Source organism: Amblyomma maculatum, chromosome 4 (genome assembly GCF_055883805.1).
Source record: "Amblyomma maculatum isolate TAMU_Amacu chromosome 4, ASM5588380v1, whole genome shotgun sequence".
NCBI classification, from domain to species: domain Eukaryota; kingdom Metazoa; phylum Arthropoda; class Arachnida; order Ixodida; family Ixodidae; genus Amblyomma; species Amblyomma maculatum.
This window is the reverse complement of record NC_139347.1, coordinates 161579990-161598686: the sequence shown is the minus strand read 5'-3', so window position 1 is coordinate 161598686 and position 18697 is coordinate 161579990. Positions and strand designations below refer to the sequence as shown.

The window sequence follows — 18697 nt, the reverse complement described above, 5'->3', positions numbered from 1 at the left end:
AAATGGTGGAAAAAAGGGTGAGGCACTGTATTGCACCCTATTTGGGCAGGCACACCCTATGGTAAGGGTGCATTTACAAGAAGGGTGCAAAGGACACTGTAGGAAAGGTGCGAAAAAAAATGGGTGCACATGCTGCAAGTATATGCATTAAGAAAGCATCTTTGTTAGCATGTATAACAATAACTAAGCAGAAATGAATTGGCACAGTGAGAGGAACAAGTATTCAGCATTTGAACAGGATATTTATTCTCTTAGAAAGTTCATTGTTTTCAAATGCATTGGAATTTATAGCATGCACATATCACGCACATAGACATTTGCAGTGGCAAAATACAATGAATAACTGTTTACACAGAGCATGATAGTTTATTTTCAGACTCGAGACATCCAAGAAATCTGACTTAACATAGAGCCATTGTTTCACAGCTTGTATAAAAAATGATGATTCACCAAAGTAAAAATAGTCTATACGCACTTGAAACTGTTTACACGTGTCTTAGTCTCACTGGTGAAATGTTTTCATGGTGAGGTATATGACGTTTTAATATCTTCGGCTGGTATTGTATTTGGTGCCTACTTGTGTAGTGGACATTGACTGCCATGCTTTATGTGGTTGCGAGCCATAATCACTGAAATCATGGTTTGAGGGCATACAACTTGCAGTAAAAAAGGTTATTGGTTTGAATTCCAAGCGAGCCTCCAACATGAATAGCTCATGCATGATAAATTAATAAAAAAATCTTACAATACCATATAGAACAAGGTGAAACTGAGCATACAAAGTAAAAAAAAAATTTGAGCAAGAGAAGGGGGAGGCTTAGTCCACTAGTATATATGTTTCAATAAATGGACTTGTCCTCATCTGGAGGAGTGCAAGGGAATAACAAGACTAATACAATTGTGCACAATACCTGAAGATAGGACAGTTCACTGTGTAGCTGTACAATTTTATTTTTTTAGTTAGACAGGCTAAATATTTCATATAAAGATTCAGAACAATGAATGGCGAGTGCTTATAACATTCCGACCCTTGTGTGCACGCATGTACAAAGGTTCTACTTCAAACTCTGCAAATGAAGTCAGGACACTGTACTTTTCAATTGTATTGACAACATATACATGAAAATGCTCATCAAAACAAACAGTTTCGAGCATTTTTACCATAACCAGGAGCACCTTGTTTGCATAGAATAGTTGAGAGACAAGGAGAAATTCTGGAAGACTATCTTCAGGTGCATGTTTGACCAGGCAACATCCTGTCCTGTATGTCCTCCCATCAATGGTCACAGATTGTACAACAAATGTGTTTGTTGACTCAGTGTTATTCTCTGTGATGAATTCTTTAATACAGTCTGGAAGATGCTCATACAATATGCACTTCATGCCTGTATTACTGGAAATTGGTCTGTCACCTGCAGAAAGTAAATAACTCTGGAGGAACTGGTGCCTCATTGCAAGACTGTGGGAAAGATTTTTTCGGTTCCGTATTTTCCGAGCAATATCTTTGAAGTACTGGTGCTTTGCCTCAAATCGCATTGCCCATAGCAAGCTCAATGGTCCAAACTTTTGTATGTATGAAGGATAGTGTATGAGATAGTGCAGCTTACATGGAAGCGATGCTGCAGGAAACAATGCTCTGAATTCAAGACAAAAAAAATGTATTTTTCTTTGCAAGTAGGCAATGTGCGACACTGGAATTTTATGGCTCATGACAATGTCAACAATTTCTCGGAGAAGCAGATAAACCTGCCATGCTGCACTGTCTGAAGGAACATTATCCCCAACAAAAAAGGTTAGGGTGCGAAACAGGCAAAATACTTGTGTTGCTGAGCCCTTCAAAGGCACTCTCCCTTGAAGGTATTCCTTAGTAATTTGCTCTGGTTTGTTGCAGATATCATATGCATCATAAACCCATTCTGAAATAGTTCTGTTTAAAGCACTGAGAGAGAAAAACTGTTGTTCAATTAACAAAAATAATATATGGCGCAGTGCAAATGGTATGACTCCTTCATGGAGGTCATGCATAATATCCGGTGGAAAGTGTTGTGTCGGGTCAAAGCCAGGGCATAAAAGAGCGCATGGCTCCTTGACCCCATACAGTGAAAGAGTTGGCAGCCCTGCACTCAACATATTCATATGGTGTTTGTGCCCTTCTGCTGAGCGAAGTACAAAATCACTTTCCAAATATTTGTAGTTGATTTCAGTCCGCAAAGCCATGCAATGCCTACAAATTCTTCCTTGGTTGAATGAGCATTTGAAGCCACCCATTCTGTGACTAGATAAATTGTCTCCTGTGAAAATAAAGACTGACCCTTTCACCAAATTACCATTCACAGTTATGCCATGATTTGCCAATATCCTGACATCTGCAATGAAAGGCTCAAGAATCTTAGAGAGTCCATAGGTGGCAATGTGTTTATCTTTGACAAGGAGTGCCAAGTGAATACCAGAGAGTGCTGACCGCAACTTTGCATCAAAATTTAACACTGAGAAGTACACAGCTGTCATTTTATATGTTCCCCTCTTGCTACCAAGGGGGTTAGACACTTCAAACTCATCACTGTACAACTGCAGGCAAACTTTACTGGTGTCACCTGCAAAGTACTCATGGTTTTGAAACGCACTGCCATCAAACACCGAAACCAGGTAAGCATCCGTGCTGGGGTAACTTCTGCACTCTTCTGAATGTTGGGAGTATTCAAGAATGCACTTGAGCACATCGCATAGAGGAACATATTCCATGGTGTCATTTCCTTGCAGTACTATCGTGCGGGACTGAACAACAGGAAAATGTGCCTTCCAATATTCAGTCCGCCCAGATCTTGTCCGCAGCTGGTGAAGTTTTTGTTTGCATACTTCCTTTATGTTGATGGCTGGCTCACCATGAAGTTGCTGATGATCTCCAATGATCTCCATAAAATCGATAATATCATTGGCTAATTCATGTACAGTGGACTCTGGTAGCCGCCTTCCTTCCTTCCACTTTAGCAGTAGCATTGCCAGTGCATAAGCATAGTCATCTGACTTGTTCATTGATTCATGCTGCTCATCCTGGGTGTCTAAAGGTTGTTCATCATCTGTTGGCACATCATATACACTGGTATTTCTTCTTGTAGTTCCCATTCTCACAAAGTAACAGGGATGCATTTCTTCTATGAGTGCACAATGCTTCCGATATACATGCTTTTTAAATGAAAAAAACTGACGAAATGTTTGCATGCAGCCACTCAAACCACACACCCAATTTGTTTCATGGCCATGGGTAGTTCGCAGGTGTCTGAAGAGAGCACGTAGGGAGAAGTGGTGGGAGGCACATCGTGGGGACCGAAAGAATCGTACCCCTGGCATCTGAAGTGAAAAAGAAATTTTACTATTAAAAATTTTCCTACATGGATTTCATAGTCTACCACTATTATGACTTATCGGTGTATAATACAATTCGCATCATAGAAAAGATCAGCAACCCTAAAAGAATGTAATTATTTTCAGTATTAAATAAATATTAGTATAACTAAAAAATTCTGTTCATCATGAGCTTCAGTCAGTCTTCAAGCATTGTACATATATTCACCATAACAAAAATTTGCACTGCATATTAGCATGTGTACAAGAACAAATGTGATGCCAAGCTCTTCATTTTAGGCACTAAATCATATGCCATTTGCTTACCTTTAAACTGACAAGACAGCAATAAAACTTCAAAAGATATTAGCAACAAAATTCGAACTTACTGCGCCCCTTGTAGAGTCATGAATGAATATAAGTTTAGCTCATGGCATTTAATGTCCATGACTTGGGCTATGAAGGACGGATATATATTGACCATATGGGACTCCGTAATGATCACTCAAATCATATAGTGAGCAAGCTTCTCATTTTACCTTCATTTAAAAGGTGCTATACCATTACTGGGATCAAATATATGACAACTGTCAAGCACCTAACTACCAAGCTACTGTGACGAGTCCATACAATATATTCCACCCAGCCATGAGTAGTGAAAAAATAAAGGTTTTTCTGAAAACTTGCAGTTCACCTAGCATGGTGTGTTTAAATGCGCAGAAACAACTAAATCAGAGTAACATGAAGAATAGTATTGAGAAAGATGGGAGTTCTCAAGGAAAGCAAGTTTTGTTTTTAGTGCCGTGCATTAGTATTCTGGTTCACAGCACCACAGAGTGGTGAGAATTTCCTGAGAAATCCTCTGCAATAATAAAAAAAAAATGAAAAACACAAATGAAAAGCTTCAAGATACACAATAAGGCTATAAGTAGGTAACTCCTTACCGTCTTTATTTTAGCAGATGGTTATCAGAGCCACAGTGCCCAACTTTGCCAGTTCTTCAGCACGTCAAATCCATAGTAACCTGCATATTAATTTCATATACAACTGTCAGGAAATAAATGTTGAAATAAAAACAATCATATTTCTTTTTGGTATGGCTTCATTTCAGGCGTTTCAGTTCAAAAATTAAATTAACCTATTTTCGTCAATAGCTTCGTTAAGCATTGGTTTTTCATTGAGCATATTGACACCTTTAAAACCTCCTTTCGCAATTTTTCATTTTTTTTTCTTCAAATATTTCAATTATTTACCGATTACGACCTCTAAATTTTCCTAATTAGCGTCATCACGCACTGGCTATTGATTCTGAGTATTTTGGCACATTTGAACCCCCTTTTTCAATTACTCATTTTTATTATTTGTTTTGATCAATTACATTCCATTTTTTTTTTTTAAAACAATTCTGTTTCATTCTGAGCATATTGATATCTTTCAACCACCTTTGACGATGTTTTCGTCTTTATTTTTTTTTTTTATATCATCAATAATGAACACAATGATTTCATGAAACAATCGCCCATCACATATGCCAATCGAGCATCGATCACCAGAACCACAAATTGCCATGATGCGATTTTTTAGTGCTGCAGCCCTTCTACCAGCATTCCTGCAAAATTCCGACGTCTGACAGAAACAAGTGCGGCATATATTGCGCCTTCCCTTTCCTATACACCAATTATAAAAATCTGGTGAACGTTGATGCGATCAACGGAACGCTGGTTGTGTTCGACAAGGGGCGCGCGATGTACCATACAGCCATTCTTTTTTAACCTACACCACCTACACCTGTGTAGCAAAACAATACTTAAAATGGTATTTTTTTACACTAGTGCAGCTGGTGTAGGCAAAAAATTGCCCTATCTGCAGTGGTAACGCTCAGGCGTTCACATTTCTCCGCTGCACATTCTGAGCTGCTTTTGGAACTTTTGGTGCTGCAGCACGCATGCAGTGTGTGTGGTCTGGAAGCATGGCCGCCTGACTAACAGAGAAAAATAACGCTTAACAATTGAGATAGCAAACACAACCTTGTCAAAACGCCCTGCTCCTGTACGATATTCCGTGATTAACGGAGTTTGTATTTTTATACAGTACCCGATTATTTCCAACACGCAGTGCAGACTACTACTACGCCGAAGGCTATGCGAGTAAATACACAGCGCCGCAACGCAAAAATCGTACGTGTTCATAGTTTCATAAAACTTACCTCTTTGTGTCCCTTCAAAGGCAGCGCTCACATCTTGTTACCTTGTCAAGTCTACTTCAAGATGAAGTGGCTGCTCTTCTTAACAAATGCTACCTAGAACGCCAACAAGAACCAAACGCAAAGCACATTCGCACGCGCGGCACAACCAAAGCCGTGCATTTCACGTACCGCCGGCACCGACGAGACGCGGGCGCGCGGCTCTCTGCTATGGCGCGCATTGGTTACCATGGTTACCGCGCCGATTCCCGGGCAGCACGCGGGCGCCGATTCTCGCAGGCGCAGACGCAACGGTTGTAGCAACGCCGAGGAGGCGCTGGTTGTGGATATCAAGCCATGACGTGCTCTAATCACGTGGGACGACTCGCTCCTTTTTATTTTTTATTACTAGGTTCTGCCGCGCGCTGCGTCCATGCTTTCTTTCTTCGATGCGCGTTTAATGTGGTGCTCGCTGCGTGCTCGCATTCTTTTGATTTCCTCGGCAACTAGCGCGTCGGAAAGCTTGTGTAGGTGTCTTTCTAAGCATTTTCAGTTACGATGCGGTGTTTAGTTGCTGTGCCACACCTTGGTGCGGCCAGGACATATTCAATTGAGGGAAACACGCTCAACGCGCTCAAAGAAGCCATTCGCGCTTGCCCGGTTCTCGGCGGCAAGGTGGACCTGTCATCGAGCTCGTTTCAGGCAAGTGTATCTTTGTTTCTTTGTTTTCAATGGCGCTCAAAAAGGCTCGCGCATGTGTTGAAAACTTTGCCCGAAACTTATTTATACGAAAGGAAGCTTCGTTGAGTGTTGAGTCGCTAAATGAGGCTTTTGACAAAGCACGTTTTCCAGAAGCGCGCGCCAACCTGTCGTAGCCGCTGCCATACCATGCTCTACAAATCGCCTATTCGTCACAGCCCAGATATGAGAATGTCATTCTCGTCAGTGACAAAAGCTTAAAGCATTAATTGCGGGCTGCGTGTTCTTCAAAACGACAGGGAATAAATTTTGCTCTGCAAGCACGAAATCTTCCAGGATGCGCAATCACGTGACACATGGGTGCCGGAACAACCTTGTGTACAGCCGTACGTGAGACCTTTCACGACTCTGTGAGAAACCGGTTTGACTGGGCTGTGAAGCAGTTGGGGGGGGGGGGGGGGGGAATCCGCAGCTTTTTCCTGTGCTATGAGCACAGCTCAGTCTCCAATATGGCAGTGCGCTTTGGTCAATTTTGAGAGGCGCGGTGTTGTCAAAAGGCGCCATGCTCGAGAATGTAGAGTGAGCGCAGATTTTGTGGGTTCGAAATTTTTTGTTTTCGTTCTTTTTTCTACTGTGAGAGGCTAGAAAACTGTCTCTTATAAACTCTCTCAAGTGCAATGCGCGGGAAGTATGAAAGGGGCTGGTGGCTGCGCTGGCCGGCCCTCAGCGCGTTCAAACGAGTGACGGCTTGAGCTGCCTTCGGCGCTTGATTAAGTCGCTTAAGTTGTCTGTCCCACGTCGCCACGTCGTTGTGGACTGATAACTTTCTTCGGCAAAAACTTTGGTTTAGGAGGAAAAAAAACTCACTTTTACTTCGTTGTTCACAGATACTGGACAAGGCGTTCGAAGAATATGTTGACCTCTCTGATGAAGACACAATTGCTGATATGTCAAAAATTCAGCTGCACTCACATGTCAGTAAGGAGCAGATTGCTTCAACTTCGTCACAGGTATTTATCTTTAAGAAATGCATATCAAGGAAAGCCGCAGCACAGACATGAATTTATATTTAAGCTTTCGTGATTTTTTTTTTTTTTTCACTTACAGGATACAACGTCGGAAAATGTGACTCCCAGTGGTGAGCAAGAACAAGAAATCGGAATGGGCGGTTATTTTGATTTGTAAGTGTGTCTGATTGGAGTACTATAGTCTATGAGTCTCAGGTAGTGTGTTCAGAACTGAGCTCTAAGCTACAGCTTTTTTGCAGGCCGTCACACTCAGATGATGATGGCCATACTTTTGTGTTACCAAGCCTGGGAGCCCTACATGGTGACATAGTCAGTGGCAAACCGCTTTCTTCGGCAGCGTTCAAAAAAATCGTCAACACGCTCTTCACTGAAATGATGAAGATTACTCTGTGAGTAAATTATCCTCCGAATTATTTTGGTAGCTGTGAGCATAAGCATGCCTGCTAAATCAGTCACAGGGCATGATATATTGCGCAAAAAATCTTGATACCATTAATAGTATATGAAGGTTTTATTCCCAGGTTTTCTATATTTCAAAGCTTAGAGAGCATTGCCGAATGAATGCTTGATAATTCCAGTTTTGGTTAATTTAAAAACCTTGACGATTGCTGAATTTCTGTAATGTTGTAAACAATACTGAAATCTTTTTTCTAATTTGATCTGGAATCGTGTAACGGTTTGGCAAAACCATTCATTGGTTTCCTCAAGAGTTTCAATTCAGACGTTAATCAAATATGTTGTTTATTAATGAGCTTCGTATATTAAGCTCTGGTCTCATGTAGGGTATTTCCACGAAAGATCAAAGCATGGTCGGTCTACCTTGTATAATTACATCAAAATTTTATATATTGTTGCCTGATGACTGCAAAAAAAGACCTTAATTGGTTTTGCTGCCAAAACGCTTTTCGAGGCACAGGGCACAGGGACAAAAAAGTGGAGTGCCACGGCTATCTTCTCTGCTGTTTTGTCCAACTTTGGTTATGAATTACACAAAATGTAGAAGTTAGGTAGCTGAAAATTGTCTCACTAAATATGTGCATGTTTCATTTGTATTCACTTAAGTTTTGCTTTTTTTCGGTAGTATAGGGGCTTTTATAAAATCTCAAAATCGGGCTAGGAAATGAAATATTACCTACTTTGCAAGCCTTTATCTCAAAAAATGCTTTTGGTAGAGCAGCAACAATTTCACACTATGTTGTCAACACACTTATCTATCAAACTGCTAAAGCTTATATTTATATTATGTCTCAATACAGAGATACAGTCATGCTAATTTCAAGAAAATGGTGAGCAAAGAAAATGTCTGTGGACAATAAAAAAAAATGTTTTGGATGTTCTTTAAACTTTTTCCACCTCTTGTCCTCTACTTCAGATTTCAATATCATTAAAACCATTGCATAATTTTGATGCACTTACCACCAGTCCAGTAAGATCCTTATGCAAGAAGTTGCATTTGTAAGTCTGACTTCTTCCCTGCTAAGGGTATAAAATGAATTCTATATAAAATGAAGGCCCAGCAGCACAGAAAAGGTATCGACGAAACTGAGGACAATTTTGTGATGAAAAAGGTCAACAGACCATCATTTGAGTGACCTTAGGGGAAGACCCTTAAATTTGAAATTACTTTAAAAGTGTTCAGGCTCGAGTTTTGAATATTTACTTGCATGCATTTCTGAGGAAAATTGCAATATTGGTGAGAGCAAACTAATCACAGCTCATTGTGGCAATTGTGTAATTTGTAGCTGATGGCAAATTAAGACAAGGTTAATTTTGGTAATGTTTTTCAGGTTCCCTACCCGCAATTTTTATGCAAAAGTCACCTCACTTCTGATCGAGAAATACCCTCAGCTAAAGGATGTTGTAGGAAGTGGAGCTGTAAGTAAATATCCCTTTTTTGCTGGTGACACCTACCTATAATGGGCGCATCCTTTATGATAGCACATTTAGCAGATGCAGTAACAGTGTAAAAGTTGATGCCTTGAGCGGAGCAGTGCATGAAATTACAACCTACATTTGCTGGTTATGATTCATCTTCAAACACAGTGAAAAGACTTCATTTTGCAGTGAAGGCAGCTGACTGGTCTTTCCATGCCAAGAGTCCTAGGCTAAAAAAATAAATTTTGAGAAAACATTTTACGTATATGTAAAATTGCGTTTTCATAGTTATCTTTTTAGATGGGTGGGCATGCAGTTTTGCATGGTAAAAATGTTCTTTAAAAGACTATAAAAGTTAAAAGTACCATTTTCATTGATTTTTTAGGATCAAGCTACTCGGCAGTTTGTTAATAACCAGCTTCGTTTCCTACATGGCTATTAAATATAAGTACTGTTACAGGGGACGAAACAGTGTACATCAAGGTAAACAAATTCTAGAATTGAAGACAGTGTTTTTGGCAATAAAAAGCTTGTTACTTTTATCCTGAGTGCTCAGGTAACAATGCAATAGTATACTGAGTACAACAGTTTATTGCCAGTCATGTTGCTTTTTTTTTTCATTGAAGTACTTTTTGTATAAAGCAAGAAAAAAAAAATTTTTGAAGTGCAGTTCTCGCACCATAAGTTGCGTCATCTCCTAACACATCTTCACCACTGAGCACAGAACCGTCGACACCGTTAGCAAATGAAATGCATAGTTACTGTGCTTAAATGAAGTTACCACTGTAGGCAGGCATTGGAAAGATAAGTAGTCAACCAGGTAATCATGCGAGGAGCCTGCTCATGTGATTGAGGCACATCTGTGCAAGCGGGCCGCGCTCAACGCCTGTGCCCATTTTGAGTTTCTCACCACACCGGTGTGCACTTCGCTCGGTCACGTTGCACTCTGAGGCGTGCAATGCTTTCGTAATATTCAGATATAAAGTACTTGTGTGTGTACGCCTGCCATTGTGGCTGGTCGTCCCTCTTCGTCCTTGTGAGGAAGCATGCTGAATACACGCGTTTTTCTGCTCTTGGCTCCCTAATGCCAAAGTAGGTTCATTTCAGTTTTATAAGCAAAAACAATCTATGGAAGTCTAACTGCCCAGTGTCACATTATATCTTCTTTAGCTTCGTAGTTAAAAATATAAGGCACCAAACAGTGGAAAAAATGGAAGATTTAATAAAATAACCACATATATAACTTGTATGGACCTTAAAAGACGGCACAACTTGTGGCACGAGAGCTAACATCAAAAATTATTTTATCGCTTTAAACAAAAGTTGACTGGATGACAATTTCAGAAATGAAAGGAAACAAAACTTTGCATTTAATCTGCTATTAGCATTTTTACTTGGCCAACCTGAAGGTAAATGTGAAGGGTGCTTAAGGCTCAAAATGCAATCTTTTGCAGGCTTGGCAGTTTTTGCTGCTATTTATAGTTATGGAGCTGTGACAATGTTGTTAATAGACTTTTGGAAGCATTATGGTTATTTCTAAATTCTTGAGAGCAAGTTGATATCTCTAAAGGAATGAAAAAAATTGTATATTTTGACATTTTCTCTCAATATGATAAAATTATTTTTCAGTACAAAGCTTAATGCCTCATATTTAATTAAAAGCATAATCCTGTTCAATTGCCATTAAACAATTCTGCAGTGGTTTTCAAACATTTGAATTCTTTTTAACTATTTCGTGATTCCAAGCATCTTTCTTTTTGAAAAAGCTCACATTGCTCAGCTCACTAACTTTTTTTTTCAGCAAAACTATTTTATGATTTCATTATGAAGGGATAATATCTAAAGAATTGTTTTGAGCAGACCAGAGGCAATTTGAGTGCCACACGGGATGCATGACTTGGAATAATCAGGAAGTAAAATTGTAATGCCTTAATATTTTCTGCCATTCATTATGTCATCAGTGTTTTGTATAGCTGTAGCTGCCCTTTTTTCTATGAATTTTATTTCATGGTCAGATCTCAATTCAACCCCTTCCTTTGTAGTAATCACTTTCTGATGTTAAACACAAAATATACAGTGTCATTGAATCCTGCTGCATGCAGGTACACAGTTAATTTTCCTTTTTTTACTATGTTTAGGACTCCTGGAAAGTAGCCTTGCGGTACAGGTTTAAGCACCAACGACGAGCCCTGCCACGTGTCGGACGAGTGGCCGAAAACCGTAGTAAATTTGCAGCACGAAGAAAATCTAGCAAGGCAACGACTGGTGAGCTCCAGCGACACAAGATGCCAAAGATGGTGAGTAGCATTCTGCACTATAATGCAATATTTCAATTTGTTCAGCTAGCATAATGCACAGAAAGCTAACAAGGTGTGCAGTATTTGTATGTGCTAATGCTTCCAAATATTATTGAGCATGCATAAACTTTTTGGACAAAACTAAACAAAATTAGGTCAGACAAGTAGCAACATAAAGGTTGGGTTGGTTGATGGCGCTTACAATACCAATGTGACCGAGGCTATGAGAAATGCCGTAGTGGAGAGTTCCAGCAAATTTCGACTAACTAGGGTTCATTAACATGTGCTGGCATCGCAGAGCACACCGGCACCTTGCTTTACGCCTTCATCGAAAAGCGGCCCGGATTCCATCTCAGGTCCTTGGGTTCAGCAGTAGAGTGCCTTAACCACTGAGCCACTGGGGGGGGGGGGGCATATAGCAGCAAAAAGCTAGAATACCCTATAATAAACAATAAGAATAATAAATGAGTATTAGATTATATGTATCATATTTTTTGGCATTCAGTCATAATCATTTGCTGGTTGGTTGAATGGTTGTCTAGCAGGTGGAAAAAACAAATTAGGTCATTTGTTAATACATTTAATTACATCTTACTATCAATCAAGAAATTCATGGTGACTATGAACTTAAAGAATATTGCATATGAAAAGTGAGGTAAAGAATTTCAATTAGAAGATAATGAATTTTTCCTTGCATAGTGCAAGTGTATATCACGTTTAGCTACTTTGTGTTGCTTCCTTCAGGCCGTTGCAATGTGTGAAATGCCAGGCGAAGACGAAGAGAGCTTGGCAATGCATATTGAATGGCTTATGTGTGAGCATATGAAATCTGCGCCTGATGAAGAGGAGATGAAGGAAAGGCTGAAGCTGACATCGAAAGATAGGATCTCTGATTTTGCTACAAGCAATGTGCGTGACATCAAAATGAAGTACCCTTACGTGATGAATTTCGAAAGGGTAAGTCAGGTATTGTGAATGCCAGTGAGAGGTGGAAAATCTATCGTTCACCTTGATTGGGGAGCCACCTTCATTCATGGCAACTTAGTGCATGTTTTGTGAGTTGTAATGCAAATGGTGCAATCTCTGTAAATGAAGCACTTAACTAAAGGTTGCAAAAAATGGCAGGGATAAAATATGGTGACTTGATGCAGAGATGCATTCTGGGAGGGTTCGGCAATTTATTTTATTTCATGGTGAAAGCAGTGCTAACACAGTATGAAGCGAGAACACTACACAGGCACTGATTAGCAACTGGCATTTATTTTAGAAATACAGATATATGTGTATATCTCCCACCATCGGCACAGTTTTTCCTTCTGCTTTGCATTTAATGTTCTTTATGCCGATAATCACCATAAGACTAATTCGTGTCAATGTCAACAGTATAAACATAAAAAAAAAGGGAAGAAACCCAACGTTTGCTTTGCACTCTTAGGCTGTTCACTCCTTTAAATTCTTTAATAGCAAGCCTCTCATTTCCCTTTCAATTGTCTGCTATATATATATATATATATATATATATATATATATATATATATCTGTGTGTGTGTTCAAAGAGTCTCATTGAGATACATTTTTGTACTTTTAGAATTTGCTAGGTTCTTGTTCCAAAGCAGTTAAATGTGCATTTTTTCTCTCAGTTCTGCAGCGACTTCCAGATACTTACAAAAATTGATCCATCAGCTTCGATTGCAAGTGGCATTGAGAGCATTGCTAAACTGGTTGAACAGAAAGTAATCACCTGCGAAGCAAGTGCCATGACATTGCTGGAACAAGCCTGCGACATGGATCCACAAAGGCTGCGAACACGACGTAAGTGGTGTTATGACTTTAAATAGCACATTTCAGGCCTACTGTATATAGCATATTATTGAAAGTTGGCAATCCAGCGGCGATCTGGATTGCCAACTAGGTCTGATCCAGCACGCCCAGCGAGCAGCGAAGCTCAGCGCAGCCCTGGAATAGGGCCACTGACCCTGTGAGAAGACGGAAGATGGACCGCTTCTGCTTCTAGTACAAGATCTTCCTAGAGAAATTAACGTATTTCCTATTCTATCCTATTGAATGGTTTCTTTCATAGATATGATACTAGACATCACGATTGCTGCTTATTGCTACATTTGGTTGTTTGGAGAAGTGTTTTTAGGTTTACAGCCTGTATCTTGTCTGGAGCTGCAGTTTATTGGCCTCAGATGAAAAAAAAAATGGGAACAATATTAGAGCTGTGTGATTAGATAGAGAATATTGAATGCCATAGCAGCTACAAAACAGCCAATTTAAAAATCTAGGAAATGCTTTCAACTTGTGACAGATGTAATTAAGAGGATAGCCTCGCGTTATATTCTTTGACTGATAGGAACAGAAGCTCACAAAATCAAATCCTTTTTCTGAAAAGGGAACCTTTTCATAGGGTACTGGGGTTTAGTATGGTGCCAATAAAATAAAATTGGATTCAATTGTTGACAATGTGACTTCCTTTTCAGACATCCTGACCATCGCAGTCCTTCGCGTATTGTCTGGCAATGTCAAGGAGCAGGACGCTCTGTCAACTCTCTTCTTACACGAGGAGGTAAGGTCATTTAAAAGTTTTTTGGCAACAATGCCTTTTTAGTACTATGCCATTTGGTCAAAACACTTGCAAAAATGTGTTATGCTTTGCAGAAATAATTCTGCCATTAGCAGGTGAAGGTAATTATCTTTATAGTTACTCTACTGAGAACCATTATATGTGTCCATTAAAAACCTTCCACTGGATGACCTGCATTCTTTTGAAGATACTGTCTGATAGAAAGCCAACATCTTTTTCTTTCCGAGTTCAAGATTGCTTGATACCTGATGTTTCCTATATTGAGCAACAGACAGAGCAGTGGTGCAGTGGTTTGGTATTTGACTGTGGTGCCCATAAACGCGGGATCAAATCCCGGCTTCAGCGGCCACTTTTCGATGGAGGCGAAAAGTAGGGCTCCAGTGTGCTGTGCAACGTCAGTGCACATTAAATAACCCTAGGTGGTGGATATTTTGAGCCCTCCACTACAGTGTCTCTTATAGCCTGACTTGCTTTGGGACATTAAGCCTCATAAACATAAACAGTAAATCTAATTTAAGAATGGGTGGAATAAAATGCTTTCACAACTTGAAGGAAAGAGCAGCAGCAGCATCAGTAGAGGCAAAAAGCCTTAGAACTGTTTGCAGGAGATGGTGTCACACTGTATATGACAGTCAAATAGTTTTCCTATGTTGTGGCATGAAAAGAAATGTAATACTGCGTTTCAGTAAAGGCTATGCCATACTCGCATACCTACTGTATTTTTTTCAGAAGCAGTACAGTAACACAACCTCTACTGCCCCATAACAAGTTTTTTAATGGAGTCTCTAAACAGCTTGCAGATTCCAGTTGGGAAGATAATTGGCTGTTTGCTTTCACCAGTGTTCAATTTAAGTCATATGTTAACCTGAGTAAATTTTGTTTAAGGAGTGAGAAACATAAAGCCTGCCAGCTAAGATTGTGGACATAATGGCCTTCATCGAAATAATTCCATGGGGCATAAATATTTTAGGCGCAGCTATCAAACAAGCAATTTGTGTTAACATTGTTTGTATTACAGCCTTAAGCAGCTTTACAAAGAGTGCATCAAAGTGTGGTTATGAGGGAATACCTCATGCACAGTAGGTGCTGATGCAATATTTTATTGCCCCCTCAGGACTCAAGTGTTCCAGCTACCTCTTGCGTCTTGTACTCTGGAGAAAACGTTGAGGATGCCAACCTGCTGCATATGAGGGTGGACCGGGATAGACTGTTCTCCGTAAAAAATGCTGAAGAGGGACTGGCAGCTGTTATGTCTGCATACTGGCTTTTCAACATCCAGTACAACCGCAAGTTGTTCAACACCTTTGTTGTGCTGGAGCGGCTCTTTTTTGGGCTTTCATTGAGTGCACCAAGACCGGTGGCTACAAAATTTCTAAACAAAGTGTACCGAAATATGCATGTTTACAGAGGCTGAGTTGTATGTTGTGGTCTTTTGTATTGAGTTCACTTGTTTATTATTTGTAGACAGGTACAAGGGGTTAGGACAGTTGTGTTGTTGTAATACAAATGCAGTTTTCTGTGTTATGCTTTGCCACAAGCATTAATTTGGCAAAACTTGTGTGAACTTGCACCAAAAAAAAGCCAGGCAAGTGTGATATTATTTCCCCCATATTCTGTGGCTTCTCGTGGCCTCTACCCAGGATCTTAACGTCTCTCAGTTGCGGCTCGCACGCAGTACAGTTCGCACAATGTGCTTTAAAGCCTGCAAATGATCCCCTGTCCGTTCATTGGTACAGCACCTGGTCTGGCCTATGTATGCCTTCCCCCAGGTGAAAAATCTCATAAACGGCCCCCATGCAGCAGTTGACAAACCGGTTAGCATGCTTCTTACATACGCTCGGTTTTCAACACTATAGAAATGCGTGAGCACAGCTCGGCCTACTTCTTCGGAGTGAACGACACCACCAGCATGCCATGTCTGTTCACTACTTTCTTCACGTGGTGGCCAACCTTATGCATACACGATACCACAATAGGTATAACCATATTTTCTGTGGCGCAATCTTTTTCCCAAGCATGCTCACTTGATTTTCTGATGAAGGGCTTCCGTTACTGACGCAATGACCGTGCAGGGGTAACCGGCAGACAGCGACCTGTGTAATTGCTTACTAAAACTCGACTATGCAGGCATAACTTTGTAAGGGCAGGCCCCAAGCATTAGTTAGCGATAGCTCTCTTGACAGTTCTGATGTGCTGATAGGTAGGGCAAAAGTCCTTTCCGTGCCCGTGGAGATACAACATGAAAACTCTGCTGAAGGGCGTGGTCTACAAAAGCTAAAAAGAGATTGCAAAGAACCAGGGCAATGCACGAACCAATGCATATCTTTTTTCTGGTGATAAAATCTGTTTTTGTCCTTTCCTTCCTTTATCTGTCTCTCTCTCTGTTCCTTTCTCCTTTGTTCTTTCGTCAAGTTGCAATGCAACATTTAGCCTCTATTCAAGTTTTGTTGAGCTGTCATTTCATTGACACTGCACTTGCGTGTATTCCATCATTGTTCATTATTACAAATCTGGCAATACTTTGTCTTAATTTATGGCCACTGGGGCCATTTGTAAGTAGGTATTTCTACTGTGTTGCAGTCTAAGGAGGGCATAACAGAAGCCTTGATGGTTTAGTGAACATTTACATTGAGTGCCTTCATTCAAGTTGCCCTAAAATTACATTTATGCTCAACAGCTGCTCAATAATGCAAATTTTGTATCGAAAGCTTATTTTTGCTGTCTTGCACCTGATAAAGTATTTCTTAGCCATTTCAGTGGAATGAGGTGCATTTCACTAAGTGATGTGGTTTTGTTTGTATTTAAATCATGATATACAGTGTAATAAATTTCGTCATTTTGGGATGTTCAACTATGTAAACCAACAAAGTATTTTGGTTACAGTGTTAATAAACTTTGCCACCAAAACTGATAGATGTCACTCTATATATGCATGCTCGCAATGCGGCAGGTGTATACTATTTGCCTTTGCTGGGGAAAATCAAATAACAGTTTCAGGGATCAGCCTGCACTATCTTGATATGTTCGTATACTTTGTAGGCATGTTCGGATGGTGGACAAGCACCTCTGTGATATATGTGCAGAGAGGCCCTCAACTGAAGCAGTATATAGTCTAAAACGGGATCGTAAAAATTGCTTAGCTAGAACATTACATCTGTGGGAAGCATTTTCTGTTACATTGTCATTCACTGAATATTGATTGCCATGCACTGACCTTTTTTAAGTTGTTTTCACTCTCGCATGCATTGGTGGAAACATGGGAAGAGATGTGGAGTTGTCACCGAGCATTGACAATAAGTTCCTCTGCTTGTAGCAATCGTTCGAGGGCCAGAATCATGAAGACTCGAAATGCAGGCCTATAGTATTTATATACATTTGTGGATACATTTCTTGCCCCGCATCAATCCGAGGCATCTGCTTCAGTCCATATGCATGTGGTGCACCCTTCGAGTACCCTTTTAGTAAGGGTGCAAAAAGGTGCAAAGGAAATATTGCACCCTTCGACAAGGGTGCAACCATTGCACCCTCTAAAATTTTAAGCTTGGCACCCTTTTTTAAGGGTGCAGTATCTGCACCCTATTGTTTGCACCCTACTGGTTGCACCCTTTTACTAAAAAAGGGTGAGCGTCTGGGGACAAGCCAGTTTCCACCCTTAAGGGTGAGAAGTTGTTTAGTGTGTAGCTAGTCATAATCTGTGAGTGCTTGCCAAATGCACTCCATCCTAACCTTATTCTTCTTGTTATTTTCCTTTCATGGTCCGGGTCTGCGGTTACCACCTGTCCTAAATAGACATACTCGTCTGCTACTTCCAGTACTTCGCCACCTAACGTAAACAGCTGTTCCTTCCCTAGGGTTTTAAACATTACATTAGTCTTCTGCTTATTGATTTTCAAGCCTAGCTTTCTACTTTTCCTGTCTAGGTCATGAATCATTTTCAGCAGTGCGTCCCCTCAGTTACTTAGCAAGGCAATGTCATCAGCAAATCGAAGACTAGTGAGGTATTCTCTATCTACCCTTATCCATAACTGCGCCCATTCCATGATTCTGAATAATTCTTCTAAGCAAGGTGTGAATAGTACTGGGGAGATCATATCTCCTAGCCTAACATCTTTCTATATAGGAATTTTGTTACTTTCTTTGTGCAGAACTATGGTTGCTGTGCAACCCCTGTTTAACTCTTCCAGCACTTTCACGTATGCCTCGTCTACAGCCTGATTTCGCAATGCACACTAAACAATTTCTCACCCTTAAGGGTGAAAATTGGCTTGTCCCCAGACGCTCACCCTTTCTTACCTAAAGGGTGCCACCAATAGGGTGCAAAAAATAGGGGGCAGATACCGCACACTTAAAGAAGGGTGCCCAGCTTAAAATTTTAGAGGGTGCAATTGTTGCACCCTTCTCTAAGGGTGCACTTTTTTCTTTGCACCCTGACGAAATAGGTGGCAAAGGGTGCACCGCATAGATTCGCTCTGAAGCAGTAGCCTGGGATTGATATGCGGCAGGAATTGTAAGCATATATATAGAACTCTGTGGGCACATATTCTTAGTTTGCATCGTTTTCGCTCTCAACAGATTGGTACAAACACAGGAAATCCTTGTCAATGCTGACTGGCAACCCAACAGACATCTTTGAAATGCTTTAACCATTGCAAGAGAAAGTGAAAATGACACTTCGGACAGGTCAAGG

At 40.4% G+C, this 18697-nt stretch overlaps 2 protein-coding genes across 3 annotated transcripts; one reads left to right on the top strand and one right to left on the bottom strand.

Moving 5' to 3' along the window:
- Positions 1–43: 43 nt before the first annotated feature.
- LOC146193375 (uncharacterized) lies at positions 44–5904 on the bottom strand. The gene is made up of 3 exons (XM_084602735.1): positions 5549–5904; positions 4287–4366; positions 44–3348 (listed from the first exon to the last, which is right to left on the bottom strand). Exon 3 carries the CDS (start codon positions 3346–3348, stop codon positions 991–993), a length of 2358 nt encoding a protein of 785 aa, XP_084458861.1. The 5' UTR covers positions 4287–4366; positions 5549–5904; the 3' UTR covers positions 44–990.
- On the top strand, positions 5896–17666 carry LOC146193374 (sterile alpha motif domain-containing protein 3-like). 2 transcript variants are annotated; one of them, XM_084602736.1, is made up of 10 exons: positions 5897–6226; positions 7111–7233; positions 7331–7404; positions 7491–7640; positions 9039–9126; positions 11265–11423; positions 12168–12380; positions 13064–13235; positions 13907–13992; positions 15125–17663. In XM_084602736.1, the coding sequence occupies exons 1-10, from the start codon at positions 6083–6085 to the stop codon at positions 15422–15424; spliced, it is 1509 nt and encodes a 502-aa protein (XP_084458862.1). In that variant the 5' UTR covers positions 5897–6082; the 3' UTR covers positions 15425–17663. The 2 variants fall into 2 exon arrangements, with proteins under 2 accessions (XP_084458863.1, XP_084458862.1); XM_084602737.1 differs by lacking the exon at positions 12168–12380 and having other exon boundaries at positions 5896–6226; positions 15125–17666.
- The last annotated feature ends 1031 nt before the right edge of the window (positions 17667–18697 follow it).

Coding starts and splice junctions, on each gene's coding strand:
- LOC146193375 (XM_084602735.1), bottom strand. CDS start 3,348: ATGCCAGGGGTACGATTCTTTCGGTCCCCACGATGTGCCTCCCACCAC.
- LOC146193374 (XM_084602736.1), top strand. CDS start 6,083: ATGCGGTGTTTAGTTGCTGTGCCACACCTTGGTGCGGCCAGGACATAT. Junction 7,405..7,490: donor ATGGGCGGTTATTTTGATTT/GTAAGTGTGTCT, acceptor GCTTTTTTGCAG/GCCGTCACACTCAGATGATG. Junction 13,236..13,906: donor ACAAAGGCTGCGAACACGAC/GTAAGTGGTGTT, acceptor CTTCCTTTTCAG/ACATCCTGACCATCGCAGTC.